The sequence below is a fragment of the Heliangelus exortis genome, chromosome 18 (genome assembly GCF_036169615.1).
Source record: "Heliangelus exortis chromosome 18, bHelExo1.hap1, whole genome shotgun sequence".
Lineage (NCBI taxonomy): Eukaryota > Metazoa > Chordata > Aves > Apodiformes > Trochilidae > Heliangelus > Heliangelus exortis.
Genome location: NC_092439.1, coordinates 2661534 through 2688157, shown reverse-complemented (window position 1 = coordinate 2688157; position 26624 = coordinate 2661534). Strand labels below are relative to the sequence as shown.

At 41.0% G+C, this 26624-nt stretch overlaps 1 protein-coding gene across 3 annotated transcripts in view; it reads left to right on the top strand.

The window, feature by feature from the left end:
* Nucleotides 1-26624, top strand: part of ANO1 (anoctamin 1) — a 75011-nt gene that overhangs the window by 27108 nt on the left and 21279 nt on the right. For 2 of the 3 annotated variants that reach the window (XM_071762495.1, XM_071762494.1), the window contains exons 2-13: nucleotides 4869-5047; nucleotides 7913-8239; nucleotides 9686-9784; nucleotides 11285-11436; nucleotides 12736-12790; nucleotides 15593-15644; nucleotides 18190-18255; nucleotides 18738-18793; nucleotides 20256-20297; nucleotides 23701-23765; nucleotides 24310-24444; nucleotides 25755-25915. In XM_071762495.1, coding sequence (XP_071618596.1) covers nucleotides 4869-5047; nucleotides 7913-8239; nucleotides 9686-9784; nucleotides 11285-11436; nucleotides 12736-12790; nucleotides 15593-15644; nucleotides 18190-18255; nucleotides 18738-18793; nucleotides 20256-20297; nucleotides 23701-23765; nucleotides 24310-24444; nucleotides 25755-25915 — 1389 coding nt within the window. The remainder of the gene's footprint in view (nucleotides 1-4868; nucleotides 5048-7912; nucleotides 8240-9685; nucleotides 9785-11284; nucleotides 11437-12735; nucleotides 12791-15592; nucleotides 15645-18189; nucleotides 18256-18737; nucleotides 18794-20255; nucleotides 20298-23700; nucleotides 23766-24309; nucleotides 24445-25754; nucleotides 25916-26624) is intronic. The other variant, XM_071762496.1, reaches the window with a different exon arrangement.

Below are 26624 nucleotides of genomic sequence, written 5' to 3'. Positions count from 1 at the left end.
CAACGTGCTCAAGGAGGATTCTGCTGCTAGGGGGCAATAGATAGCAAGTAAAACCACACCAAGGCTTTTTCTCTCAGTTATTTATCAAAGGATTTTTTTAAGGAGAACCCCAGTCAAAAAAATACCTGATATATTGCATAGGCTCATTTCTTCTATAGAAAGAGCATAGTATAAACAAAATATGCAGCCTGTAATGATATGTTTGTGCATTTTTTAATATATATTTATATATGTGTGTCTTGTGCATGACTTCCTTAATATGTTCCCTCCCTATCACTGAAAGTTTGTTACCAGTTCTGGGACCTGCAGATAGGACTTTCACTTGTTAATTCATGTGGAAGAAACATCCTCAGTTTAAGGAATCCAAAAGCCCTGTGCTAGTGTTTCAGGAGCTTTTGGGAAGTGTTATGGCTTCTTTGGAAGAATTCACCCAGGGAACTTACCCTGCATGGTTCATAGCTTTTCCTTCTGAATTCTCTCACAATTTATATAAGGCAAAAAGATAAGAAGGTGGAAAGTCTTAAATCACATGGTCTTGTAACTCTCCTGCTTTTTCCTTGTTGAGAACAACTGGGACAGCTGACTTCAGTGTTTTTATGACTTTTTTGTTCTAGCCACTTTATTAAACATGCTCCATAAAAAAGAAAATGAGGGGAGATAAGAGAAGACAGCTCCAGTGAAGTTCGTGGTTTCAGGCTGAGCAGTGAAATGGTTGGTTGTTTATAGATACTCCAGCTGACTTCATGATGCTCATTTTAGAACTAGCACATGATGTTTCTGTAAAACTGCATTGTGTGAATACAATTTGCCATTTATTTTAATGAAAAAAAATTTTTTTTTGCCTGAAAATATTAAACATGATTATATTATTAACTCAGTCGAGCAATTCCGAGTCCAGTAATGGAGAAACTAAGTGCTGGCCAAAAGCCTGGTCTGTGATACCAGCTCTGAAAAACATGGGGTTAATTAAACAGAAACCCAGGAATTACCTGTGCTAAGGAAGGTGAAAGTTCTGCACGTCTGATCCTCACCAAATACTTTCTCAAACCTGGTTCATAGCTGGGATTGAAGGTGGTGTTAAAAGACTTTTCAGTGGATGGTTTGAGACAGGCAAGGAATTCTTTATATCACACTGTGTACTTGGCAGGGTGTTCCATGATTCATGGCAAATATTGGGAAAAGACAAAACAATATATGATAACGTGTAGCAGAAACATCAGGTGGGGCTGAGACTCTGTTTCCACAGTGTATGTTGGTCAGAGAGCCAAGGATTTTGAGCCACAGGTCCCTAATGTTCCTGGAACAGAGGTGAAGGGGCTGATTGGTTATGTGACTGTGTAGAAATACATTGAGCACTTCTTCAAGCCCTTGATGTACTGTTCTCTAGTTAGTAAATAGAAGAGATTGGGCTATAGTCACTGTTAGAAAGCAGCAAAGCTACCAGTTTTCCCCACTACTCTCCTCTTTCAGCTCCCAACAAAGACATTAAGTAACTCTGGTTGAATTAGGACATAAATGTGCTTTGTGCTCTTCATAGTACATCTCCTATCTTGCCATAAATAATTCTGGAAAGGAATTTATTTTGAGGTTAAATTATTGTCCTTGTTTAATATGATTCACACCAAATAGAGATGCAAGTATGGATTAAAAAATAGAGATTAAGTCTTGCAAGTGCTCTGTTCCATATTGAAAAAAAAAGTGTTTTGTGTTCCACAACAGGATGCTTCGACCTCTGCCAAATATGCACAAGTGAACTGCTTGTAACCCCAGTGCATTGGTAATTACCAAAGTGCTTTGGATGGCTTTACTTAGCATTAAATCCTGACATCATCTTTTAAGCACAGGAATCAACCTTGTTGTCATTAAGATTCTATCAATAAAGTTCTCAACATTTCACATCTTCTCCAGCAGTGATAACCAACCAAAATGGTATGATTAGTTGCCTACCTTCAGTATTTGTTCTTTCTGATATTTCCAGGCTACTGATGTGTAAACAGAAATGTAAATATGTGCTCACAGGTGGGTGATTGTTTGGGCTTGCACAATAGTATTGAATCATTTCAGCAGGACTCCTGGCTCTGGATTTAACAAGTGCTGCTCAGAAGTGCAACTCCAGAGCACAAGGAGCTCATTGGGACTCATTGAAGCTTGTGATTTTCTGCTCTTCACACATTCCATCCTAATTGTAATTTCTCATCCAGCACTTATTAGGTCTCAGATCCATTGTGAGCTATACAAAATATTCAGATTCCTAGTCAGTAAAAGGTGCTTCTCTTCTGATGTTCTCTGTAATCTGCTCAAGTAGCTGGGTTTTAATTAGTCTATGTATGAAAGGAGGAAAAAGGAGGGGGGGCTTTTTGTTTCTAGAAAGTTGCTTCAGGCATTCTTGCAAATAAAAATATAGGTAGTTATGCTTAGGAAGTTCCAAAAGTAGTCGTGTTACTATATGGGCATTTTATAGCTCTAGAATAAAAGTTTGAGTCCACAGAACTCTGCAGCTGATGGCATTTGCATCAGTTCCCATGTGTTTAGGGGATGTGTGTGTATTTACAAGTGTATGTTGGGAAAAAGAGAGCAGAGGCATGTAGAGAATTGCTGCAAACATGAGAGCTGCTCCCATGAGAGAGCTGATTTTTTGGCTACATCTCTGTATTACTCCATAAAAAGCTTCTTTAACTATTACCAATACAAATTGTTATTCATGTGATTTACTGAGCTGGAGGACACTGCCCCAAGATAACAAGCATGGCATCTTTTCTGAGATAAATGGTTCAGAATTTGAAAGAGAAAGCCAAGAACAGCAGTGGAGATCTGCAGAGTTGTGGGATTTACACACTCAAATATGTAAGGAGAATTTCTGCCCAGATTTTAGCCAAGGGTGATGGTGTTAATGAATGCCACAGTTCCTGGGCAAGTGGGCAGCTTGTAGAGAGTCACTTGGGGCAACCCATGTCCCAGGTACAGGAACTGAAATGAATATCTATAAATTTGTGGTGTTTGTGAGTTCCAGAGAAACACAACTGCTAATTCCCAGAAAGCATGGATTTCATCCTAATAATGCTGATCTTACTCTAATAAGCTCAAGGAATGTACCAAAGCTTCAGCCACACCTTCCTCTTCCTCTGCTGCAGGTTGTTGTCCCTGCTGAATCCTCCATCTCACCATGAAGAACCTAGAGGGCAGGTTCATGCAGTGCCCTCCCACCATTAATGTTGGTTCTGGGTGGCTGGGGGCAAGTCTTGTCAGGTTCTGACTGTCCTCAGGGATGGATGGAGATCTGTAGCTTCACTAGGCCCTTTTTCCATCCTGTGATCAGCCTTGCTGTTAAAGAATTAAGGCTTTTTTAATCTCTGTTCATGATTTCTTTTGTTTCAACTCGTGTCTCTATCCCCCCATGCTCTTGCCCTGCACCTATAAGATGAATCTGGCTCTGCCATGTCTGGACCTACTCAGCAAGGAGTTGAAGGCAGGAATGGGACCCCATCTTTTGCCTTCTCATGATCTCTCACTTTGAACCTGTCTACCAGGACCCTTAGGGGTTTTTTTTGTATGTGTTCCATGCCCAGTTTGTGCTTGTGCTGTCTGTCCAAGTGACATTTGACTTTGTTGACTTTCATGAGGCTGCTCTCAGCCCCTTTTCCCAGCCTCTTGAGAACCTTTGAAGTGGAAGCCTGACCCTCCAGCTTATCAAACCATGTTCCTCACATCACCTGCAAGCTTGTTGGAGATTATTTTCTGCCTTCCACATCATCCCTGAAGTTCAACCAAATCCAGATGAGTAATTTGATGAAGAGAAATTAAGACACAGTTAATTAAAGTGCAATATCTGTCCTCACCTCATCATAAACTTTGCTCCAGCTCTAGGTAGGAGGGAAATATTTTTCCTAATGGGCCACTTCTATTCAAATTCTGCTGCTATCTGCTCCAAAGAGAGTGTTGAGCTAGTTGCAACATCAAATTGTTGCAATACAGCTGCTATTAGAGTGTGCTCCTTTTTGGTGTTTTTGCTGTTTGTTTTGGTTTGGTTTTATTTTCTGGGGAGGGATAATTTAGTATCCATTCAAGGCTAAATTCTAGAATTCTTGCTTTATCTTCATCTTTAGACAAGCAAATCTTGCTTCTGTGTGGTTTAAAAGAAAAGACAGCGTTTTGCAGTATTTTACTTCAATGTCAAAATTAATAAAAGCTTGGAAAACTTTGCCTTTTATTGTTTGCATAAATGCAGATATGCAAACACCAGTTGGCATTTAGTCAGCTATCTGGTTGCTTAATTTGTAGTGAAATTTTTATGTGAAATCCTTTAGTCCATCTGTATACTTAAATAGCAAGTGGAAACAGTACAGATTTCTGGCAGGTTGAGAGGGAGAAAACCTTGGATTTTCAAGACTTCTTAAATAAAAATGATTCAGTAAATCAGATGCAGTACACAGGGGAGACCCACTGGTGAGATTTTCAGCAGGAATTAAGTGCTTGTTGAATGAGAAAAGGTCTGTTAAAAAGGGGAAAACACCGTGCCACCTGTCATCACCAGCTAATTCTCAGACTATTTTTTCTCTTTTTCTCCCTTTTTCCATCTCATGCCAGTAACTCTAATTGCTCTATGAGACCATACAGTAATCACATCCTGAGAAAGCAGTGCAGATAAGAAGGGAGCTGAGCACTCTGGAGGAGGAGAGGACCTAGGTAGGGCTGCAGAAGGCTGTGGGAAAGCTGAGAAGGGAGGCAGGGAGGAGGGTGGGAGCCCTGGACAAGGATTCATTGGCAGAAGGCAGCAGGAACCAGGATGTGTTTCAGCTTGGGTGGCTCTGGGAGGAGCAAGTGTTGGGCTTAAAAAGTGTCTTGATGAAAACTGTTCCTTTTCTTTACAGATGCAGACAGTGAGTTTCATGGGGTGGATTTTCCAGCAGAAGATCTCAACGAGGCTCCAGAGGAGACAGGAATGAGGGTGAACAAGAAATACCCCCATCTGCCCAGTGAGGACAAGGGGATCCACATTATCAACATCCGAGCTATCGAGGACATAGGATATGACCAGCATGAGAGTACTGTGAGTAGAGAACTTGCCAGACTTGTCATAACTGGCACACTGTGCTTTACCCCTGAGCTTATTTCTCACTCTTCCCCTTCCCAAGATGCTCTGAAATCCTTTCCCTCCCTTTGGTAGAGGTGCTGAGGATTGCCCCCAGCCACAGCACGTGCTCGTTCACTGGGGTTTTGTTCCTTGAAGACAAAGAAATGATCCTTGTTTCACCTGTAGCATAAGAAAGGATTGGCTATACTCAGAGTAATCAATCTGGCAGGAAAGTTGTGGCAACCTGCAAATCTCTTTGCCCGTGTAGAGCAGAAAAAAAAAATGTCCTCAGTTTCACTGAAAAGGTGGTGTTAACAGAGGCAACATTAAACTAATATCCATAGCATAATAGAGGTTTGATTTCCAGTGTCATTAATTGTGCCTCAGTGAAATTCTTTAACACTGGTTTTAAAGGAAATTAGTAATATGAGTACCCAAAGGGATTAAGAGTTGGTTATGTCATAAACACACAAAAAGGAGTTCAGGTGAAGGAACTGAGGTGGAGTGGGCCGTGCAACAGATCTCCCTGGGAGATCCCTGGAGAAAAGCGTCCCACAAAAAATCATACTTTGGTTTGGTTCATTGTGTTTGTGTTTAATGGGAATGGAGCATGGGGGAATGATTCTGTTGGGGTGTAAATATCCCTCCCACTCTGTTAAAATTGAAATGTCTTTTCTGTGTCTCACCTGCAACCAAAGGGACATGATCATTACATGGTGTAAGTCAACACAGCTCACTCTGTTTCAGTGCAGCAGAGATATAAGAAAGGGAGTGGCCTAAGAATACCTTTCAGCATTAATGCCACATCTCTAAAGGAATCTGTTTCTTTCTTTAAAACAGGACCAACAGGCTTCTTTTAGCCTTTTGGCTGCATCCCTTTCACAGTGGGCCACAGCTATTCTCACATATTAACAAATTTATCAAGGCTTTAGTAGCCACAGTGTGGCACCTTCTCCTAAATTATCTGTAAGTCAGCTTTTCACCTGGAAAGTTCAAAGAGATAGAAAGAAGCTCTTGCTGAGTTTCTGCAGTGGGACCTACTCCCTTCCTGGTGGTGATGGCTCAAAGAAACAGGGGATTTCTCCAGCCAAGGCAAGCTCCAGGAGAACAGGAGCTGTGGCCACGATGTGCTGGTCTCTCCAGAGCCTCCCTGAGCAGAAACCTCTGGTGCACTCAGTGCTGTCCTCTTCAGGTTCAGTCCTCCCCCTTTCCTTTATTTTTAAGTCTCCAGAACTAACCAATTGCTGTTCCTCACACGGGCAGTCGAGGGAGGGTGGGAAGTGGTTGGGTTCTGAGTCTTCTGCCTTTTTCAGTGCCCTGCACTTACCTGAACACTGTCACTTCACCCATTTTTTCAGAAACTGGTCATTAATTAATTAAAAGATCAACAATCCTGGTGTTCCCGTATCTTGTTTACAAGTCTTTGCTTTGAATTTCCTTGAATTTGTTGTCTGAGTAAAAAATCTCCACAAGGCAAAGAGGGAAGAATAGATTGTTCCTTAAAGGCATTGATTGATAGTTCTGGTAGCTGGGACCTGCCCTCCCCAAGGTGATGTTCAGAGAAGTATGCAAATTTGGGTAACATTGGGTGGCTTTCAGTTAATTTTTGGCTGTATTCAATGTGATACATTGTACAGTGAGCTCAGAGGTTGTTCTTTTCATCTGGGATTAAAAAAATAACTGTTTGCAACTAACTTAAATTCCTAGTTTTATGTCTGTAGCTAGCAGGAGATGTGCATGTGTCAAATGGGCTTTGTCCAGTATGATTTGCAGTGGATGGCCAGTTGCTATCATTTGGAGTACATCTCCTTTTCCCTGCATGGACACTTAGCATACTTCTGCAAAATTGAAAGCCAGAAAATGTCCCTGAAAAGCCACTTTTGTGTTGGTTTCGTTGGTTTGGTTTGTTTTTTTTTTTTTTTTTTGTAAGAACAAATACAAGTTAGCAGTGATTTTTCACTTGTTTGTTTTGTTTTGTTTTTTTAAAATGGTCTGTGCACCTCCAAAGGTAGAATTGTGAATTATGCATGAGAAATGCTATGGAAAGTAGAAATGAATAATTATTAGGATTTTTGTATGTTTCTACAATTGTCCCATGCAGTTTTTCAGATAAATGCTCGGATACAGAATTGATTTTTAAGACTTTTCATAAATTTCTTGCCTCTTGTGATGCTTGCACAGCATTAAACCAAGATGGCAAGAAAGCCTTTGCCACCATCAGATTGCAAAGTGATTCAGGTTTTATAAGGGGGGGAGAAAGTGATGAACTTGGTAAGCAATGAACCAACTGCCCTGGCTGGGGTCCAGCTGCATTTTTGGCTGTGCTTCATGACCAGCTGGCTCCCTTCAGTCTGTATCTAAGATGATCTCTTTCTCAGATGATGCAAACTTGCAAGGCTAGATAAGAGAAGTGAGAAATGTTTGCACTTGATATTAATTCATTTGTCAGAATTGAAAAGCAGATGTCCTGGGTGGAAAAGGACAGATGATCTTAGTGGTGATTAACCCCCAAAGGAGAAAACCAAATCCACCAAGTAGCTGATTCACAAGCTGGTCTGCTGGTAATTAGATTAAATCCCAGTCATTCCAGCTATTTATTTCTGGCCAATAAAACCCCAGCTGGCTATCAATAAAATTACAGGTGTTAACTTGCAAAATTGTTTTGAGTGAGTAGCATGGGTGGGCTCCTCCTATATTTGTGCTGCTTAAAGATGGTTCATTGTGTGCTCTGGGCAAGAAGGAAGCCTTGAAAAAAAAAGGATATGCTCTGTCTGGTGCCTGTGTTGATGTATGTACTTATTATTCTTGTCTTCTCTCCACACCCCCGTTCCCTTCTTGCAGTTATTAAATTCCCTGTCCAAAAATCCAGATGCTGACTGCAAATATGGACTCTACTTCAGAGATGGCAAGAGAAAAGTAGACTACATCCTGGTTTATCAGTACAAAAAGTCCTCTGCAGGGAGGACACTCACCAGGAGGGTTCATCATAATGATTCAAACATCCGGAGCACCAAGCAGGACCAGCCACTTCCTGGGAAAGGAGTGCAGCTGGAAATGAGGGAAAGTGAACCCCATGTGGATTACCATGAAGATGATAAGAGGTTTCGAAGGGAGGAGTATGAAGGGAACCTCGTGGAGGCTGGTCTGGAACTGGAACGGGATGAGGATGTAAGGAGCCATTTCGGGTGGTTGAATCAGTTTAACTCTGACTGAATCCTGGGAGATGCTGAGCCATCAAGGTTACACAAGCTCAACTCTTCCAGAATTTGTTCTGGCAGCACCAACCTCACCCACTGAATAAATTTGCTTCACAGGAGTGGGCTGCAGGGTTGTCAATGCCCCAGAGAGGTGAAGTTTGTTATTTTCTTGGCCAGGACTTGTGGCACATCCACTATTGCAACACAGCAATGTTGATGTGCTGCAGTATCTAGAATTGAGGCTTCATTTACTCTGATCACTAACCCCAGCTCGCTGGGTTTACAGTACACTGTGGTTTGGATCCCCTGGAAATTCCAGTTCTGATGAAAAATACCTGATCTGGTCAGTGATATTTTTATGCCTCAGTGTAGACTGGAAGAGATTTAAATTTGTTCAGGAGGTTCTGGGACGTGCTCTAGCACGTGGGTCCATGTTAGAGTTTGCTCTTTCCATTCTTAGATGTGAACAGTACAGCTTGTAACTCCTTTCACCTGGACCCTGAAAACAGGACATTCTATTAAAAGACTATCAGACTATATAAAAAATTCTCTGTGTGAAGTACTGCCAGTGTGTGATTAGTAGAAATAGGCACAGCCAGATTAATTTCAAAGACAGCGATTACAATTAACTGATCCGACCAATAGACCTGAAACTCCCCTGAGAGAGGGCAAAATATTTCTCCTGCCTTTATTTACAGCATCTGCAAGTTGAGATTAGACATCTAGAGTTGAGATCAAACTGTTTAAAAAAAAATAAATGCCATCTATTGTTCATAAATTACAGACAGGTACATAATGATATATATGCATGGTATAGATACTATATATATTTACACACAGCAGGGTATAATAAAGCCATTTGTCCAGTGGCTTTGAAATGGGACATGCACTGGGTCTTTGTGGGAGTGCCAGAAGCAAACCCCCATGTCCAGCCATCCCCAACAGAGCTCAGAGCACTGGTGGGATGCAAGCATACTGCTAATAGTGTCATTAATATTTCTCTTTTATTTTTGTCAAATTCTTCCCAGTAGTTTTCCTAATTAAAATGTAGTATTCACATCTCTATCTGAGGCTGCTTCTTTCTTGCTGCAGTTCTGGTCCTTTGAGATACCGAGCAGCTCTCAGGAGGCAGCAGGGATTCTCTCAGCTCCATTAATTACAGCACACTCATGAAATTGTATCATTTGGCAGGATGCCTGTGCTTCAAATTTAACTGGCTTAGCCTGTATTTGTGTCCATAGTTGTTAGCTTTTATTTCCCAAACAATTTTTATCTGTTTAACCTTGTGGTAATTGTTCTAGAAGACAATAGTGGGTTTGAGTTACATTTTCTAGCAGCTCAGTACAGAGAGGTGTTCAGTGATGGTTCTGTTGTTAGAAACTAATTGTCTTTCTCTTGCTTTTTTATTTTTTTTAAGACAAAAATCCATGGGGTTGGATTTGTAAAAATACATGCACCTTGGAATGTATTGTGTCGAGAGGCAGAATTTCTTAAGCTCAAGATGCCCACAAAAAAGGTGAGTCCTGATTTTCCTTTTTCCTTCTGGAAAAAAGTTTAAACATACGCTCAGCTCTGAGCACCTGACAAATGCAGACCTTTCTTCCAAAAAACGTTTTTAAAACAATATGAATGTGTACAGAAAATGAGTCACAAATGTGCTTACTTGGGACAACTGAAAGAATAACTGGAAGGAGGAATGAAGATCAAGAATTCCCAGCAACTCCCACTATCTGTATGTGGTGTGAATAATTTCATACAGAGTCCCCATCCTCTCAGCATGTTTTAAAATAAGAGGTTGCAATTGATGATGAAATTTATGTGTGTATTTTGGAGGTTTTTTATCACCTGAGCTGCCAGACTGCTAAAAATGAACGTAAGAGTAACAGTTTGTGTGCAGTAGTCACACTGGGTGAGTGACTCTTCATACACATCGTTAGTCATATTTACTGGTGTTGAGACAACCACAAAATAAATTACCTTTCAGAATATTTGAAATATCATTAAAGAACTGACAGTGTATTTTCATCAATTCTAAATCATCTGTGATAGATAGCTACCTGTTCAGTGAGCAGAGCTTAGAGATGGATTAATATTTAAACACATACTAAGTGCATGTCCCAGACTGCAGAGGGAAGTCTGTAATGGAGCAAGAGACAGTCTCAAAGCCCAGCATCATTTATTACAACACTAAAACCACACTTTTGGTTTGGATTTCATATTAATTCCCATTATTATTCCCACTAATTTTATCAGAAGCACAATTAAATTTAAAGTCTGCTATGATCCTGCAGTTAAAGCTGCTTTGCCACAAAAGAAAAGTTGGGGTGGGCATTTTGAGGGTGGATTTTTTGAGTGTGAAAGAGGCACCTGAGGCTGCATTGCCCTGAACACCCTCAGACCCCTAAAACCTTATTTCTAGACAGTTTTCTTCCTGCAGTGGGAGCTCTGCCCTGCATCCACACGTAGTTTTTGTGGCTCAGAGGATGAGCTTGTTCTCCTACTTCATCACCTGCTGACACAATTCCTGTGGTTAGTGAAACAGAACTGCAATAGCCAATTCCAGATATGTTGGTTATATATTATGTAGAAGAGGGGAAACTCCTGAAACCTGCACAGTATTCCCAGGAATACTGGGAGAGGAGATCACTTCTGTTGTTTTACACAGGGGCTTTGTAGCTCTTTCATTTCTTTGTCCCATTGCACCAAGAAACTCATAAATGCCAGAGGAGCCAGTGCCAAGTGCATCTCTGCTGACCACCCCAGCCTGATTATTTGGAACCAAGCACTGGCCATGCTTTGGCTCAGAGGAAAAGCAATCAGCTTGCTCTGCTGGCCTTGCTGTGGCTTTCCCATTTATCTCTGTGTTTCTGAATGTTTTCAGGAAGGTAAGCTGTACTCCTCAGTGATTTTTTCTGATAGACTGTTCAGTGGATGGTTTATTCTTTACAGTTCACTCTGTCTTAAGGATATCTGAACAGTGGTGCCACTTTACTGATTTTTCTCTTTACCCACTCAGGTGTATCAGATCAATCAGACCCATGGTCTCCTGAAGAAGATTAACTCTGTAATTCAAAAAATCACAGAGCCCATCCAGCCAAAAGTAGCAGAGCACAAACCTCAGACAGTGAAGCGTCTCTCCTACCCCTTCTCCAGGGAGAAACAGCACCTGTAAGTGAAGGCTTTTGGTCAGTGCCCATGTCAACAGATTCCAACCTTCCTGAGGGCAGTAAAGGCACCAAATGTTGAAAGGGAAACTGACCACCAACACTTTGTTAGTGATTATTGTAAAGGATGGTTCAGTTTTGGAGTAAATTTAATTTTATTTGGAGGTGTCTCACTGCTGAGGAGTGAGGCTTTGTAGAGCCCCTCTGGGAAATCTCTGTGCTGCTGTTGTAGGTAATACATTCCTAGGTAACTCTACACATCAACTGCTAGCCTGCCAAACAAGATTCATCATGTGGTTTGCAATAGTCTCTTTAACATGTAAAATAAAGTGCTCAGTAAAATTTGTAGCCAGAGATGTGGGTTAATAAACATCAGAATAACTTCATTCATCTGGTATGAGCAGCTCACACATGTACCAGGCCTTGACCTTGCAAACCCTCTGAAATTGGTGGTAGTTTTACCATGGATTTCAGGTCAGTAAGAATAACTGTAAATGTGGGTGGAGGAAACATACCAGGAGGTGGGGCCCAGGCAAACTTTTGGCTTCCTGGACTGCTTTGCTGCTGCTCTTCCTTGGCCAGGATCCCAGAGGAGAAGGTTTGAAGACCATGTTTATGTGTGTGCCAGCTGGATAAAACAGCAGTCCCAGGGCAGGGGGTTTTCACTGTTCATGCAGGGGGTTTAGTTTTTCATCAAGGGGTGCAGAACACTGATGGAGTTGTGTGTGTTAGTAGGGCCAGTCAAGGTGTGTGACACTTGGTGAGTTCTTGGGCTTGCATGAAATTATATATTCTACTGTTTATAGGATGGTCCTACAGAAAAAGGAGCCTGGTGGTTCAGAGAAAGCCCAAAAAATGCTCCTTAGCTTAGGTGTGCATGTGAAGATGCTCCTTAGCTTAGGTGTGCATGTGCCTTACATTGGTTGCAGCTTTTTTTGGTGAGACCACCTGTGTCAGAAGGGCAAGAGTGGCCTCAGAGTGTTAAGGTAGAGACAAAATGTTGAGATTATTAGGAGAAATTCAAGGCCAGCAGTGCTCAGGAATTACACTTAAATGAGCATCAGTAGTCTCTTTTGTGCAGAAACCCCTAGAAATACATAAAACCAGTGAACTGTAGAAGCAGCCTCTTTAAAATACGAGACTTGGGATGGACTTGCTTGTTAATGAGGTTTCTACAAGCAATTCTTCAATAGCTTTGAGAGAGCCCCAGGAGGAATGAAAATATTGAAGGGGTCAACAAGAGCAGGAAATGACTGGCTTTTTTTTTTTTAACCTAATGGGTTTCCTTCTAATCTTTTAACAGATTTGATTTGTCTGACAGAGATTCCTTCTTTGACAGCAAAACGAGAAGCACTATAGTAAGTACAGCATATAAATAATTTATGGTAGACAGTGCCTTAGTCATGGTGTTAATAACCCCTTTGCCAGCTGCAGTACAGTGCCTGTTGCAGGTTTGCCTTTCTTAACCCAATGCCAGGGATTGCCCATGGCATTAGGTGTTGAAATTATTAATAAGGTATTTCTAGCTTTAGCTTATCTAATGAACAGTCTTTAGTGCTCACAGGTTGCTTCTTTTTGGAAAACAATTTGGATCTTCTTTCTAGTGCACAAGTAATCTAGGAAATAGTTTCTTAGTAGACATAGTACCAGAAAGGAATAGATTTAGACTCTTAATGCTGGTTCTGCCACCAGCAATCTTCACCTCTGTGACTCAGATTTTGTGAGGAAAATTGCTCCTTTCATAAAATGCTGGGAAGTCTCCCAAGACAAATTCCAATGAAACAGCCATGTCTTTAGAGGGCCTATTTTTTATGGGTTTGGGGAGCAATTCTTTAGAATGGTGTTAGAATGTTTAGAATGGTGGTTTGATTTTTATTTAACAATATATATTATTTTTCTTTGAAGTCAAATGCAACAAGGACAGAAAACTACATCTTGTTCTGATAGTTTGAGCATCTGCTCCCCCCTGTTCCATAGCAAGTGTGGTGTAGATGTGTGCAGCAGGGGACTGGGCTGAGCTGTTCCTGGGTGTTTCATGGTCTCTGCTCTCCTTCAGTGCTCGGATGGGACATTTCCTCTCTCAGTTAAACTTCTCCAGTTCCCTTACAGAAATCAAGTCTGGTACAGAAATGCAGTATCACAAACTGCCTTTCAGTGCTGCTTTGTGACTTCCAGAGTGTAAAATAGAGTGGGGGAGAAGGTGTAGCCCTTCCAGAGCCCCTGAGGGGGGAATTGAAAGGACAGCCCAGAGGACATGCACCACTTCTCACAGTCTGGTGTGGACTCCTTGCCCCACACCACTGCTGCTGATCGGTGCCTTGGAATGTGGCTGTGAGCCTGCTTTTATCTTATATTTAACATTAAGTGGTTTCAAAAAGAGCTTATATCACAGTTATGGCTGTCTTTTGCTGCTAGGGGGATAAAGAGTGTAAAATATCAAACTTTCCTGCTTTGATCTTCCAGTGTGTGGACCCCATGCTGTAGTTTCCCCCTTTAGATTGAAGTGCGCTGGTGAGCGCAGGTTGTTGGAGCTCAGTGAGTGACCTGGGAGAGCAGCTGCAGCAGCACAGAAATGGAAAAGAAAAAGACAAATATTGAATTGGTTTATTTGCAGTAAAACCTTTTCATTTGAGATGGGGAAAAAAGAAAAAAAAAAAAAAAAAAAAAAAAAAGGCATAGCTTGTTTTGGTGGACTTTCTTTCGTATGTCTAGATAAGTAAAGTAGTAAGAGGACTTTGAAGTACAAGAAACTTAAGAGGGCAAATGAAAAGTTAAAATTCCTGGCAACAAGCTGTCTGAGAAAGGTAGCAGGACAAGAAGGTGAGCAAGACTAACTGAAAAATGGACTGAAACAAAAGGAGCTCATAGCAGAGGCTGGGGGGAAGAGGAGGTGTGGGGTTTTGTAACAATAATGCTGGTAATATGTTGCTTGGTTTGCAATCCCTGTAAGTCCCCCAGTAACAAAGACATATTGAATGTTTACCAGCATCATTTTATTCTACGTGTGTTTCTCTTTGTATTCTTGTTTCTTAAAGTTCTCTCCTGCCTTTCTCATATGTATTTTTAAATGACAGTGCAAATATTGACCCTTCCGTGTACTGCAGAATGAACAGGAATCTGGTCATCCCTGTGAATCTTTGATGAATAGAAACCAAGCCAAAGACCTTTTGCTTATTTTTTTTTTTTTAAAAAAACAAACAAACCACACAGCCATTATATAACTGGAAATCTCTCCATGACAGCCCTTTAACTCACTGCAGTTAAAAGACAACAGGCAGATGAGCTGCAGGACATGCCTCCTATGCCCTCACTCACTTCTCTCCATGAGCTGGGCAAGCAGCAGCTGAATTAGCACACAGATCAGTGCCCATCCTTGGAGAACTGGTGCTTGACTCCCCAGACAGACCAGGCAATGGGCAGCAAGTTCTTTTGCTCATGGTTTTCCCCTTCTGATTTTCCTCTCCCAGCCTCACACTGGCTGGGTGCTTTCCCTGCTTAAGAGCATCACTGCAGGAGCAAAAGCCTGACTGTTCAAGTGCCATGCTGAGGTGTGCAAAGGTTACTTGAGAATAAATGCAATAAATAGTAAAATCAATCCATCTCTTTTGCCACTGAGGTCATGCAAGCTCAGAATTTTTAAGGTCAGGCTATGCTAGTCCAGTTTCTGACAAAGGACTGTGTGCTGCAAGCACATTATGAGTCAGAAATTCTGTTCAAGTCTTTGGGTTGGAGCCAGCTTAGAATCCTAGAGTCGTTTTGGTTGGAAAAGACCTTGAAGTTCAACAAGTCCAACCATTAATTCAGCACTGCCAATTCCACCACTAAACCATGTCCCTCAGCACCACATGTAAATGTCTTGTAAATCCCTCTAGGGATGGTGACTCCACCACTTCCCTGGGCAGCCTGTTCCAGGGCCTGTCAACCCTTTCAGTGAAACATTTTTTCCTAATATCCAATCTAAACCTCCCCTGGCACAACTTGAGGCCAGGCCATCAGAGGAGAGGGAAGAGCTGGCCAAGCACACTGCCTACTCTGGGTAGAAGAGGGCTTCTGCTCTTTGATCAATGTCTTAATACAAGCAAAAATGGTGTGCACAAAAAGGATTATGATTTTCCATGGCAGTACCTGAAGTAACCCTTTCCTTTCTTTTACTTCTCTAGGTTTATGAAATATTGAAAAGAACAACGTGTACCAAAGCAAAGTATAGCATGGGTAAGGAACTTTATTTAGCTTTAAGCTCAATATTGTTTTCAGGTGTTGGAAAATAATTGCAAGTTGGAACTGGCAATGGAGTTTAGGTTTTTCCCCTGCTCTGTAATTTGATGTATGTGGGTATAACAGCTTTATTTGCAAATTTAACTGAATTAATTTAGCTGTTTGGAATTTTTTAGAATATGAATTTATTGATTTGTCTCTAAATTAAATGGTAAGTGAGCATAGAGCCCCTGCAGATGTGAGAACCTTTGCACCAGGACTGGATGGTGATGTACATGTGTGTAATATGTGTTCTGCTTTGGTTTGGTTTTATACTCACTGGTACTAACTGGGCTTCAGTTACTGCAGTAAAATTCTATGGCTTGGCCCATTCCTTTTAGGTAGGAACCTCACACTCTTATCATGGGATGGCTTTTCAGTGACTTGAGTGAAATGGTCTTAACTGGTGACTGCCCAAAACGTTGTCAGAAGTGCAACTGAGATTAACTCAGGGAAATGGCCAAGGACTAAAGGGTACTCTGGAAGTCTTCAGAACAGCTGCAAGGCAGTGAGTGTGAAGTTGGTACTGCCATGGCCAGTAGTTGTAGGGTTTCAGCCTCAGGGCTTGTGCTTTAAGAACTAAATTCACAACACATGTAAACATGAATTGGAAGTCAGGTCACCTTAAAGATTTTTTTTAAATTTTTCCTGTCCAGCTGTTATATATTTTATACATAATTTGATACATGGTTATATCCTTGACAGCAGGACCAAGGTTAACAAATAGTTAATAGTAAACCAAACCATATAAGGTGGAAGACTAAATCCCCATATCCAAGCTTCCTAACAGACAACCAAGAGAAACAAATTTGTATGAGAAAAGTGCATGAACGTGGGAGAAGATGTTTGATTGGTAGAATCTGTCATAGCATTTATTTGCCTACAAGCAGTTAAATAAAACAATGGGAACTTGAATTACAGGTAGTTCTGTTCAATATTGACCCATCAGCTGCTTAGAAATACATCAAATAATAGAAGAATAATTATGCCAGAAATTGTTTCCATGCTTTGACTTTTCGGTTGAAGTAACAACATACAATGTACAATTGTTGAGTCCTTATATACACCAAATTTTGGTGCTCAGCCAGTATTAACAGAAGTGCTGTTTCCCTGTAGCATGGGAAACCCAAATGAATCTGTGACTTTTGGGACCCTTTTTGAGTCTGGTGCTGGATCATTTTCATTGGGAATTACGTATTTGCTCTCTTGAAAGGGGAAGGTCATAGAGCTCAGATTGAATTCTTGCCTTGGAGTTGGTTACTCATTTAATATTTTTTTTTTCTTTCTCTCTTTTTTTTTGGCCCAGAAATGGGAAACACATTAGAGATTAGTTGAATAGGGCAGAACCTAAAAGCAAGTAAAGTGTAAGCATTCCTGGATCATTTTTCTACCTGAGACTGGCCAGGTCACACAGTCTAGCTAATAAAAATGTCATTAGGCCAGCCTGGCCATGGGCATAACTCAGCAGAACTCAATCTGGTTCTTTGTGTTCCAGCACTGGAATGCTGGGTTGGAACCCAGCAAAAGTTGCAAACAGATTTAAGCAAACACAGATAATGCTACAACCTTTCTGCCCAGCAGGAAAAAGGTGGCTGCCCAGTGAACACTGCAGGCTTTGTTATTTAGTTTGCAAGTTTGTGGAAATGGGAATCTGTCTTCATGGATAAATGCTGATATGTAGAAAGGTCTGGTAGCTCCTTGGTTGGTGGCACAGCCCTAGGAAAAGAGTTTATCTGCTCACTGCTTGTTTCTGCCAGAAGTGTGGAAACATTTGCAGAGAGTTCATAGGACTGTACAATCATAACTAGGACTTTGAAAATTAATGATACTTCAGGATACTGAGCAGTCCTGGAGCAGTTCCTCCAGGAGGTGATTAGTATATAAAAAAGTTAATGAACTTGAAAAATTCTTATTTCAAGAACAATCAATAATAACTCTGTGAACCTCCAGTGGTGTTTCCTTGTTCTTGTAGCTGTTCCTTCAAATCCAGTCCCATCCTCTTCTCTTAGCAATGAACTGATGGGCAATATGAACACACTGTAGCACATAATTTTTATTTTCTTTTTCTAAGTGATTTTAAATTCCTCACAATGCCAGTGGCCAGATTATTTTTTTTTAATTGGCATTCATCACCTTGGCCTTGCCCAAAGACAAGCACTTGACTTAGGTCTGATTCAGCACCCAAGACTGGTTCATTGAATCCCCAGTTTTATCTTATTGGAAATAACTAAGTAGTTAACTAAGTAAATAATGCAGAATAATTAGAGAATAATGTGCTACAGCTCTTAGAGGTCCAAGTCCAGCCCTCTGGCCCTTGGAACGGTGCTGTGAAGAGCCCCTTGATGTTGTGCTCCTCCAAACTTCCACGTTGACTCCTCCTGACCCACCCAAGCTCTGGGCTGGAGAAACTCCTCAGAGTCCCTTGTGCCACATAAGTTCTGTAGATGAAGCATTAATTGCTTTCAGCCTGATGCATGTCACTAATAAACGGATGTGTAAACAGGGAAAGGAGAGGGAAGAAAGAAGGAAACTACCCTTTTAAATAAAAGACGAAAATGTGGTAAATATGGTAAGTATTCCACCAAGGTCTTCACAAAGGCTTTCCCTATGATTTCTCTAATCAATCTGAAATCTGAATTCAAAACTTTGTGTGGGTGATGGGTGTGTGTGATCCCGTGTGCCATCAATTCCAACCAGATTCTTCTCCTGATTGAGCCTTCTGCTAAACACTTTCAAATCTGCAGGCTTGCCCTTAAATCAAACTGACTTTTCAGAAAATGTAATTTATTTTAATGACTAATTCCAAGTCATTGGCTTCTAATTCTTGATTCTCAAATATATATGACTTCCTCTTGCTCTCTGCAGTTTCCCATTTCATAAAATGAGTCATGTTTAATAACCTATATGATTAAAAATGAAACTACATGGAAAGGAATGAGATGGCAGAAAAATCATTGTCTGACCCAATGTCTGTGTTATTTTGAGGGAACTCTCCAGGACGACTGTCTAACCCTGAAATGGTAAATAACTGTTATGTTTTTATTTTTCAAGGGATCACCAGTCTGCTTGCCAATGGAGTTTACAGTGCTGCGTATCCTCTGCATGATGTAAGTGATCTTAGAATATTTTTAACATACCTAATGTCTGATACCAAGAAATCCTCAATGTGTTACATATTAATGGCATCATCCCAAACACAAGGGTTGGATCCTGACTTCCTGCTCACTCAGACCACAACTGCAGTAACTTCATGTTGTTTCCATCACTCAGACCACTTTTAATCAACTCCCCACCTCTCTTCTACCTTGGATGATCATAAGTGATGTTTGAACGTAACATTAGAAGAGTTGCTTCTGTGGCTTAGCAAACAAAATGCTTCTGTTATTTTCTGACCTTCTGCTCCTGAAATCCCTGGCACCAGTGCTAGGAAACAGATTTATTCCTGGGGCACCAAGTGGCTGGTTCCCCCATCCACACATTCCTGGCATCCCTTTTGCAAATACAGAGAGGTCAGTGGCTGTGTGTCCGTGCTATGGGTTGCAACTGGAATTTTAAAAAGTGACATATTTCATGGGACTGGATGTGACTGGAGATCTTACTGGTGAAACCTGCTCCTGAGCAGTTCAGTGAGGTGGCACAGTGTCACCTCTAGAATTCAGCAGGAGGATTAGAGAGAGGTGGGGAGTTGTGGTGGTACTCATACTACCCAAGCTGGGGCTTCCCATCCTGCTAGAGATTCAAGGTACGATTAAAACTGACCCACAGGTTCTTGGCCAGCCCCTTACAGAAAGGTTTGACAGATTTCAAGGGGATGTGGCAGTCTCAAGGCTCACCATGTTCTGTCTGAGCCTTCAAGGGCAGCTGAGCCTGGTGTGGGTTTTCCGGGGTTGGATGTGAAGATGAAATGTGTCTTCTAGTTTGCTGCTCCCCTCACTCACGCTGCTTTTACACAGCACCTTGGCTTAACTGAGACCAGAACAGCCTCTTTATCTGCCTGATGTTTATCATCAATGTCAGGCACCCTTAAACTACAGCCATATCACTTAGAAATCCAGAAAGGTTAAATAAACTTCTCTGCATGTACTTGCCTCACGTCCTTAGACAGCTACTGATAGTCTCGCATAGAAGTTATTTATTGTCTTAGTTTACTCATTTATCATATTTTAAAATAGCTCCAGATTAAAACATCCGATCTAATCAGCCCTGAGTGTTTGGAGACTCTGGATAGGGATCAGCTCTCTCAGCTGGTCTCTCCTCTTTCAAGTGGACTGAGCTGAACCCCAAATACCATGGCAATACCACATCCTTTCCCTTGACATTTTTAGGCCACCTTTATCACTTATTCATTCCTTTTCCCCCAGTGACAGACACTATTACTCTTTCTTAATGTGCCTGACGACAGAAGACAAAGTGTGCCATGACAAATGAACTCCTAAAATACAGCATTATTTTACAGATTGCTTTTTTTCTGGTTTTGATGCATTAAGTGTGTGGGATACACGGGCATGCGAGATGTGGAGTGGTTCTGGGCCTGACTCGTTGGCTGACACAGATTTTCTTTTTTTAAAGGGTGACTATGAAGGTGAAAATGTTGAACCAAACGACCGAAAAGTAAGTTGATATAAAGGGTGTTGAAGAGGGCAAGAGCCCCAGCCTGAAGAGTCACCTGTTGGGATCCTGGCATTTGCCAGGATTTCATAGAAAATACCCCAAAAAATCACAGAATCGTGGAGTGTTAGGGAGTTGGAAGGGACCTCAATAGATCATTGAAACTTCTTGGAAAAAGGCCCTAAAGAGGAAGCTGTGGAGGTACAGAAATAGTTTGCAGTGCTGAAATCTACCCAGATGTGGAAGGCAATGTGGGTATGTGTAAATCTCTATGCTCAGTAAGGATGCATTTCTTGCTGTGTTGGTAAGGGTCTTGACAGCATCCACATATAACTCCTCCTGAAGTTCAGATGAAGTAATTTCAGGCCAGCTCTGATGCCAAGATGCTCAGTCATTTTCTGGTACCTGTATCGTGACATAAATCCTGCTTTGCTTGCCAGTGAGCTCTGGTCCCATCACTGCAACCTCTGCTGAGTTAATGTGCTGCTGCTTGGGAGTGTGAGGCAGAACTGGGGTGTGTGTGCATGTGTCAGAGGGGATTGGTTGAAAACATAAGCATAGAAATTATTGAGAAAGGTAAAGATTGAGTATTTATCAGAAATGAGATATTCCCAGCAAAGCTTTCATGTGTGCTCTTCATCCAGAAACTGCCCTGTGGACATCTACAGATGCATTGAATCACTTTTTGCATGAGTCTGGTTTAAGTTGTGGATTTATTGCCTGCACACTGAAAGACATCTGTTCATTGTAGTAAAACAAGTGGGAACTATGCTGATGATATAGCTGTCTTCAGAAAAAGGAGGTTTTTTTAACCTTTTGCAGAAATGCCTATTTCTTAAATTCAGGGTGCAATTACTGCACACTGCTGGTCACACTTCTGAGAGAGAAGACGGGTTTTTTTTTTCCCATGTTTCAGACAAAAACTGAAGTAGAGAGGTTGCAACCAGATCTCTCAGGAGGAGCTGTTGAAGTTTTGTTTCATGCCTGCTGGGTTTCCAGACTGAGCATGGCCTTAGGTTGTAGGAAAAGCAGATCCAAAGTCCTCCAAGTTGGTCATACCAAAATAAGTACCCAAAATTAAAAGTCTGCTGGGCCTTAAGGTGCAAATGGTTCATCAAAAGACAGCAACTGATATTTCCCCTTCTCTACTGATTTGTGTTAAATACACACATACCTTTCATTTTGTTATTAAGCAACACATTGCTCAGACAAAAATAGGATAAAAGTCCATGTTGTCTCAATGTCTGGATTATCATCTTCCTTTACTAACTCTTCAAACCTTACAAATTCAGTCATTTCCCAAGTTCACCGTGTCTTTGGAAATATTTACCTTGGCTTTTGACATCCAGTTCCCTCAAATAATCTTTTGGTGTGTTTTGGCAGGTCTCTTCTGCTTTCTTGAAGCTTTCTTTAATCTAATCCAGTGCTAGGCCAGGCTTGTGCCTTTTTTAACTGCAAAATTAAAGATTTGAGGCATAGAACTGAAGTAAATATTTAGGGCTAGCACACTGATCTTCTCTAATCGTGTCTTTGAAGCTGTGCTTTGAATATAAGGCTGATAAAAGTCAGGATAAATCAGATAATTCTCTTGTACTTCAGGCACAAATTCAGTTTGAAGTGCTTTACAAAACTGAAATATGGCTCTGATTCAAAATCTCCTGAGTTTAGTATTTTCCTGATATGCCTGACCAGCTCAGATCACAGAAAAGGCATCTAAGTAAAAGTAAAGAAGTAAAAAGCAATCAAAGAGTCTTAGCTTACACACATGGATGTTGAGGTGTGCAGATTGTTTTCCAGACATAGGCATCTGGCCTTTAAACTTTTGGAAAAATGTGGTTGAAAGAAACCTAAAGCAGAATACAAATAAAATTTGCAAGCATGTTGCTGTTTAACAAAGGCCTGCATCTAGGTTTGAGTTTCTGCTGTTACTTTTGTAAGAAAACAAATAAAGATGAATGGGTTTGAGTTGTGGAGGGAAAAAATCCACAGTCTGTTTATATTTTTGATGTATTTCTGTAAAAGCAAAGGATTTTTATTTTTTTAATTACTTGAACCATTTGCATGAAGAGCTCAGCTTGGAAATTTGTGTTAATTTGGCAGAAGTGTAAAAGTGCCAGTCTGCCCTCCCCAGCTTTCTCATGGGCTGACATCTGTCAAATTGCTCATGATGAAATAACCTACAGATTTAAGCAATAACATCCTGTTTAGTCTGTTCTTCCATAAAGAAGATTAATAATGTTGCCTTCTCTGTAATGATAACTGGTTTAGAGCTTGCTTCCCTGTAGAGTTTCTTCCCCAGTGGAGCTGGTTGTGCAGCCTTCACCCACTGGTGGAGGTTTGTTAAGTAAAGTGCAAAATCTGCCTTTTTAACAAAAAATTATTTAGTTCTTTTTTATTCAATGTTGATGAAAAGAAATACCTGGGCAACAATCAGTTCATGCTCTTACAATTGAGGAAAAATAAAAAGCTGATGCTTGTTGCCAGATGAATTAATGAAAGCAGAAAGCATCTCTTTGAAATATCAGGAGCTGGTCCAGGAACATCCTGCTACCAAGTTCATGTCACTGAGTTGAAGCAGGGAGAGGAGTAGTAAAGGGAGATGTAAAGCAGATGTAAAGTTTCTCTTTCTCTTGTCCCACAGAGGAGGTGATGACTGGGTGGCCAGCAAGCACACTGTGTCTTCTCAGTGTTTTCTGTACACACACTGATTTCTTGTTTACTTGGTTAGCTGAACTGAATTAAGGAAAAAACTATCAGATCTGAGAAGCACTATTTATATATTTTACAAAGTAAAGGATAAGCTGAAGGTCTCAGAGGAACCTATTTTTGTGAGGGATTCAATTTTATAAATCTCTAATGGGGATCTTTGTTTTCCTTGGCCCATATCCTAACCAAAAGGATGAGTGGAAGTCATTGTGTTCTTTTAGTTTAAAGCTGAAAAACTCTTAAAGGCAGCCTCTGAGGCACCTCTGCACAGTGTCTGGTGATGGATGCTGAGTATTAACAGTTTGTATGGTGAAAAGAAGCCAGTTTATTCTTAGACTTTTTCTGCCTTGTAACTCAAAGCATATTTATCTTTCACATCCCTTCTGCTAGATACCTCCTACAGATCATAAAAATCAAGCTGCTCTCCCTGTCCCTGCTGTAGTTATCTATCAATCCTGTTGCTGAAGAGCCTTTTAATGCACTGGAATTAATCACTGCATTATAGCCTGCCAAATCATCAAATTTGGTTTTAATACTTAATGCAAGCTGCGTGCATTGGCAGATTATGGGTTAGAAACCACAAAGTGGTGAGACCGGATCCCCAGCCTGAGCTCTGCAGTTTGCTTGGGACCAAAAGAGAAAAAGGCTCGTGGATGTTGTGCTTTATAATATTTTTTTAAAACACCTTTCTCTTTTACAGCTGCTGTGTGAGGAGTGGGCAAGCTATGGGGTCTTTTACAAATATCAGCCAATCGACCTGGTGAGGTGAGAGTTGAGCCCTGAATGTCCCCTTCCCGTGGGGCAGTGCTGAAGCCGTGCGTGGGGATGCTGGGGTGGGTGTCCCTGCAGGGAATCTGCCCTTGGGTACCACCCTAGAGGTCTCCAGAGAACAGGAAGTTTCTTGAGAGAATAGGAGTTTTCTGTAGGTTTAGAAACACACTGATTTTTCCCACTTTGTGTGAAAGGGGTCGTGTTTTTAGTGGGTTTTCTTTGCTCCTGGTGAGAGCCGAGACTCTCTGGGGAAAATGAAGTGTTTATTTAAAATTATTAGCTCACAGAAGATCCAATTTACACAACAGAAACACAGAGGGCAAAATAATGCCTGGTTTTCATGGTGCCTGTATCCCTGGATTAACTCCAGGCATCATGAGAAAGAGAGTCCTCTGAGAAGAAAAAAATTCCCACAGGTCACCAGATCTTACTTTCTCCATGCTTAATCCAGCTGCGATTTGTAATTTTAGCCATGTTATATTTTAAGAAATAGGAAACATTTCTCTCTCTCATCTCTTTTTTATTCAATGTATTTCAGAAAATACTTTGGAGAGAAGATTGGACTATATTTTGCCTGGCTGGGAGTTTATACACAAATGCTTATTCCAGCTTCGATTGTAGGGATTATTGTTTTCCTGTATGGCTGTGCAACTGTGGATGAGAATATACCAAGGTAAAAGAAGTAAATAGATAGGTTCTGTTTCTGGGGGCCCCTAGAAACTCAAAGTAAAACATTGCCTGTCTCTAGAAATGTTTTGTCAGTAACATCTGGGGCAACCACAGCTGAAACTCTGCCTCCTGGTTTCTAGGGTTTGCCCTGTGCCACCCCTAGCAGGACCCCTAAATAATTGATGTTTGCTGCCCCAGCTCTGTCTGGTTCTTCGTAGAGTAAGGTGTTTTCCCACCTCTTGTCCTTTTTCCTCTTCCATCTTTTGGAAGCTCTGCCTAAAAAGAAGCCACCTCTCATGGATGGAGGAGTTTGGAGCCTCACAGCAAGTGATGGAGCTCTAGCAAGGGTAGTGGTGTGGAGCCTTTCCGAATCGTTAGTGTTTATTGTTGATATTACTTGTGGAGTTTGCACTGATGTACTAAAAATAATTCTTGGCCAGTTGCTCAGGTGTTGGGTTGCTTTTTTCCTTTTTTCCTAACTCAGATCATTATGTTAAAACAAACCAAGAAAATACTGCTAATGATGGGGCTGAGTGCTTCCCATCATAAAATATTGAGGGCATTGTGTGACATAAAGAGGAATCAAGAATATACATGCCAAAAAAAATCAGCAATTGTGTTCACGTTAACAAAATCTTGAAGTCTTACTAATTTTAATTTTTAAACAAGTTTTGTATTATAGTATTTTTAAAGCCTTATGATTTTGCATTATTTGCCCTACGTGCTTCATCAGCCGTAGATGAAAATTGCCTCGTTTATTCAAGCATGAGCACTGAGTAACAAAGCAGATAATGGCTATCACAAAATAGATACTTTTTATTTTGTTCATTAAGATTCCTTTGTACTGCTTCCAGCACTTGAAGAAGTCAAAGGGATTGTCACTGTTGCTATTTCACAGATGGAGTGCAAAAAAGTTCAATTGGTTGAACTCCAGTCTCTTGATATTCACCACTTCCCTTTATCTGTTCCCGCAGTTATGTTTCAAACCAAGAACAAGTTTTAAATTTACTTTCTTTTTTTTTTTTTTCTGTAAGATCCTGTAGTAAAAAGTACAGAGCTTTTTCCTTCTCATAATGCTCTTTTATTCCCTGAGCTAGAAGTGGAGTTGGGGATGGAGGGGGATTCAGGAGCCTCTCCTGAGGTTCTCAACCCCTACAACAGTGTCTGTTATGGACAGGGATGCTCCTTGGGACAGGAGCTGGGAACCTGATGGTTCCTGATGGTCCTACAGACCAGAGACAGATGCTGTGCACAGAAAGGACATTGGAGCCCTACTGACCCTGCTTTTTTCTCTGTCTTGTTGCTTTGTTGCAGTATGGAAATGTGTGACCAGAGGAACAACATCACCATGTGTCCCCTGTGTGACAGAACATGCAGTTACTGGAAGATGAGCTCTGCCTGCGCCACCGCCCGCGCGAGTCATCTCTTTGATAACCCTGCCACTGTCTTCTTCTCAGTCTTCATGGCCCTCTGGGGTAAGAAGATAGAGGCCTTCATGTTAAGCTTTTAATTATTTAAAACACAACAGGAAGAAACAGAAGAGATAAAGCAGTGTATTTATACTCAGGCAGTTAATTATATGAAGAACTCCTCTCTCTTTATTTTTTCTTTTTCTTTCCCATGAAACTGTCACCCCTAAATTTATATCTGGACTGAAGGCTGAGATTCAAAAAGCTGCTCAAGATGAATATCAAATGAAATTGTTAAGCATCTGTCATAAAACTGCTGTGTGGTATGTCAAAATTTCATTAACAGGATTGCACAGCTTGCCAAAAAGAGGGGGGAAAAAAAAAATCTATTTGCAGAGCCAGCTTCCACTTTAGAACATTACAGAAGAAATGTTGTAATGTACTCTGGGGTTGAGGAGAAGGCTCCACAGGGAAGTGTAATGGCCTTTAGCATCTCAGGACAAACCAACATTGATTCTTGAGTGTGCTCTGAGATGCAATTAAGTTTATCAGCAGGCAGGCATAGTGCTTGTAGACCATGAAGCAGGAGCAGTGGTGTTATAGATACTTTTTCTGATGCTGACTACACTTGTACTTTGAGCATGTCACTTAACCTTTCTTGGCACTTCTGTAGAACTTAGTGAAAAAAATATTAACCCTCTCATGAAATCTTTGTGTCTTCAGGAATAGTTAATGAGGGCTTTTCTCCCTTCTGGAGGAGCAGTGGGGACCTACG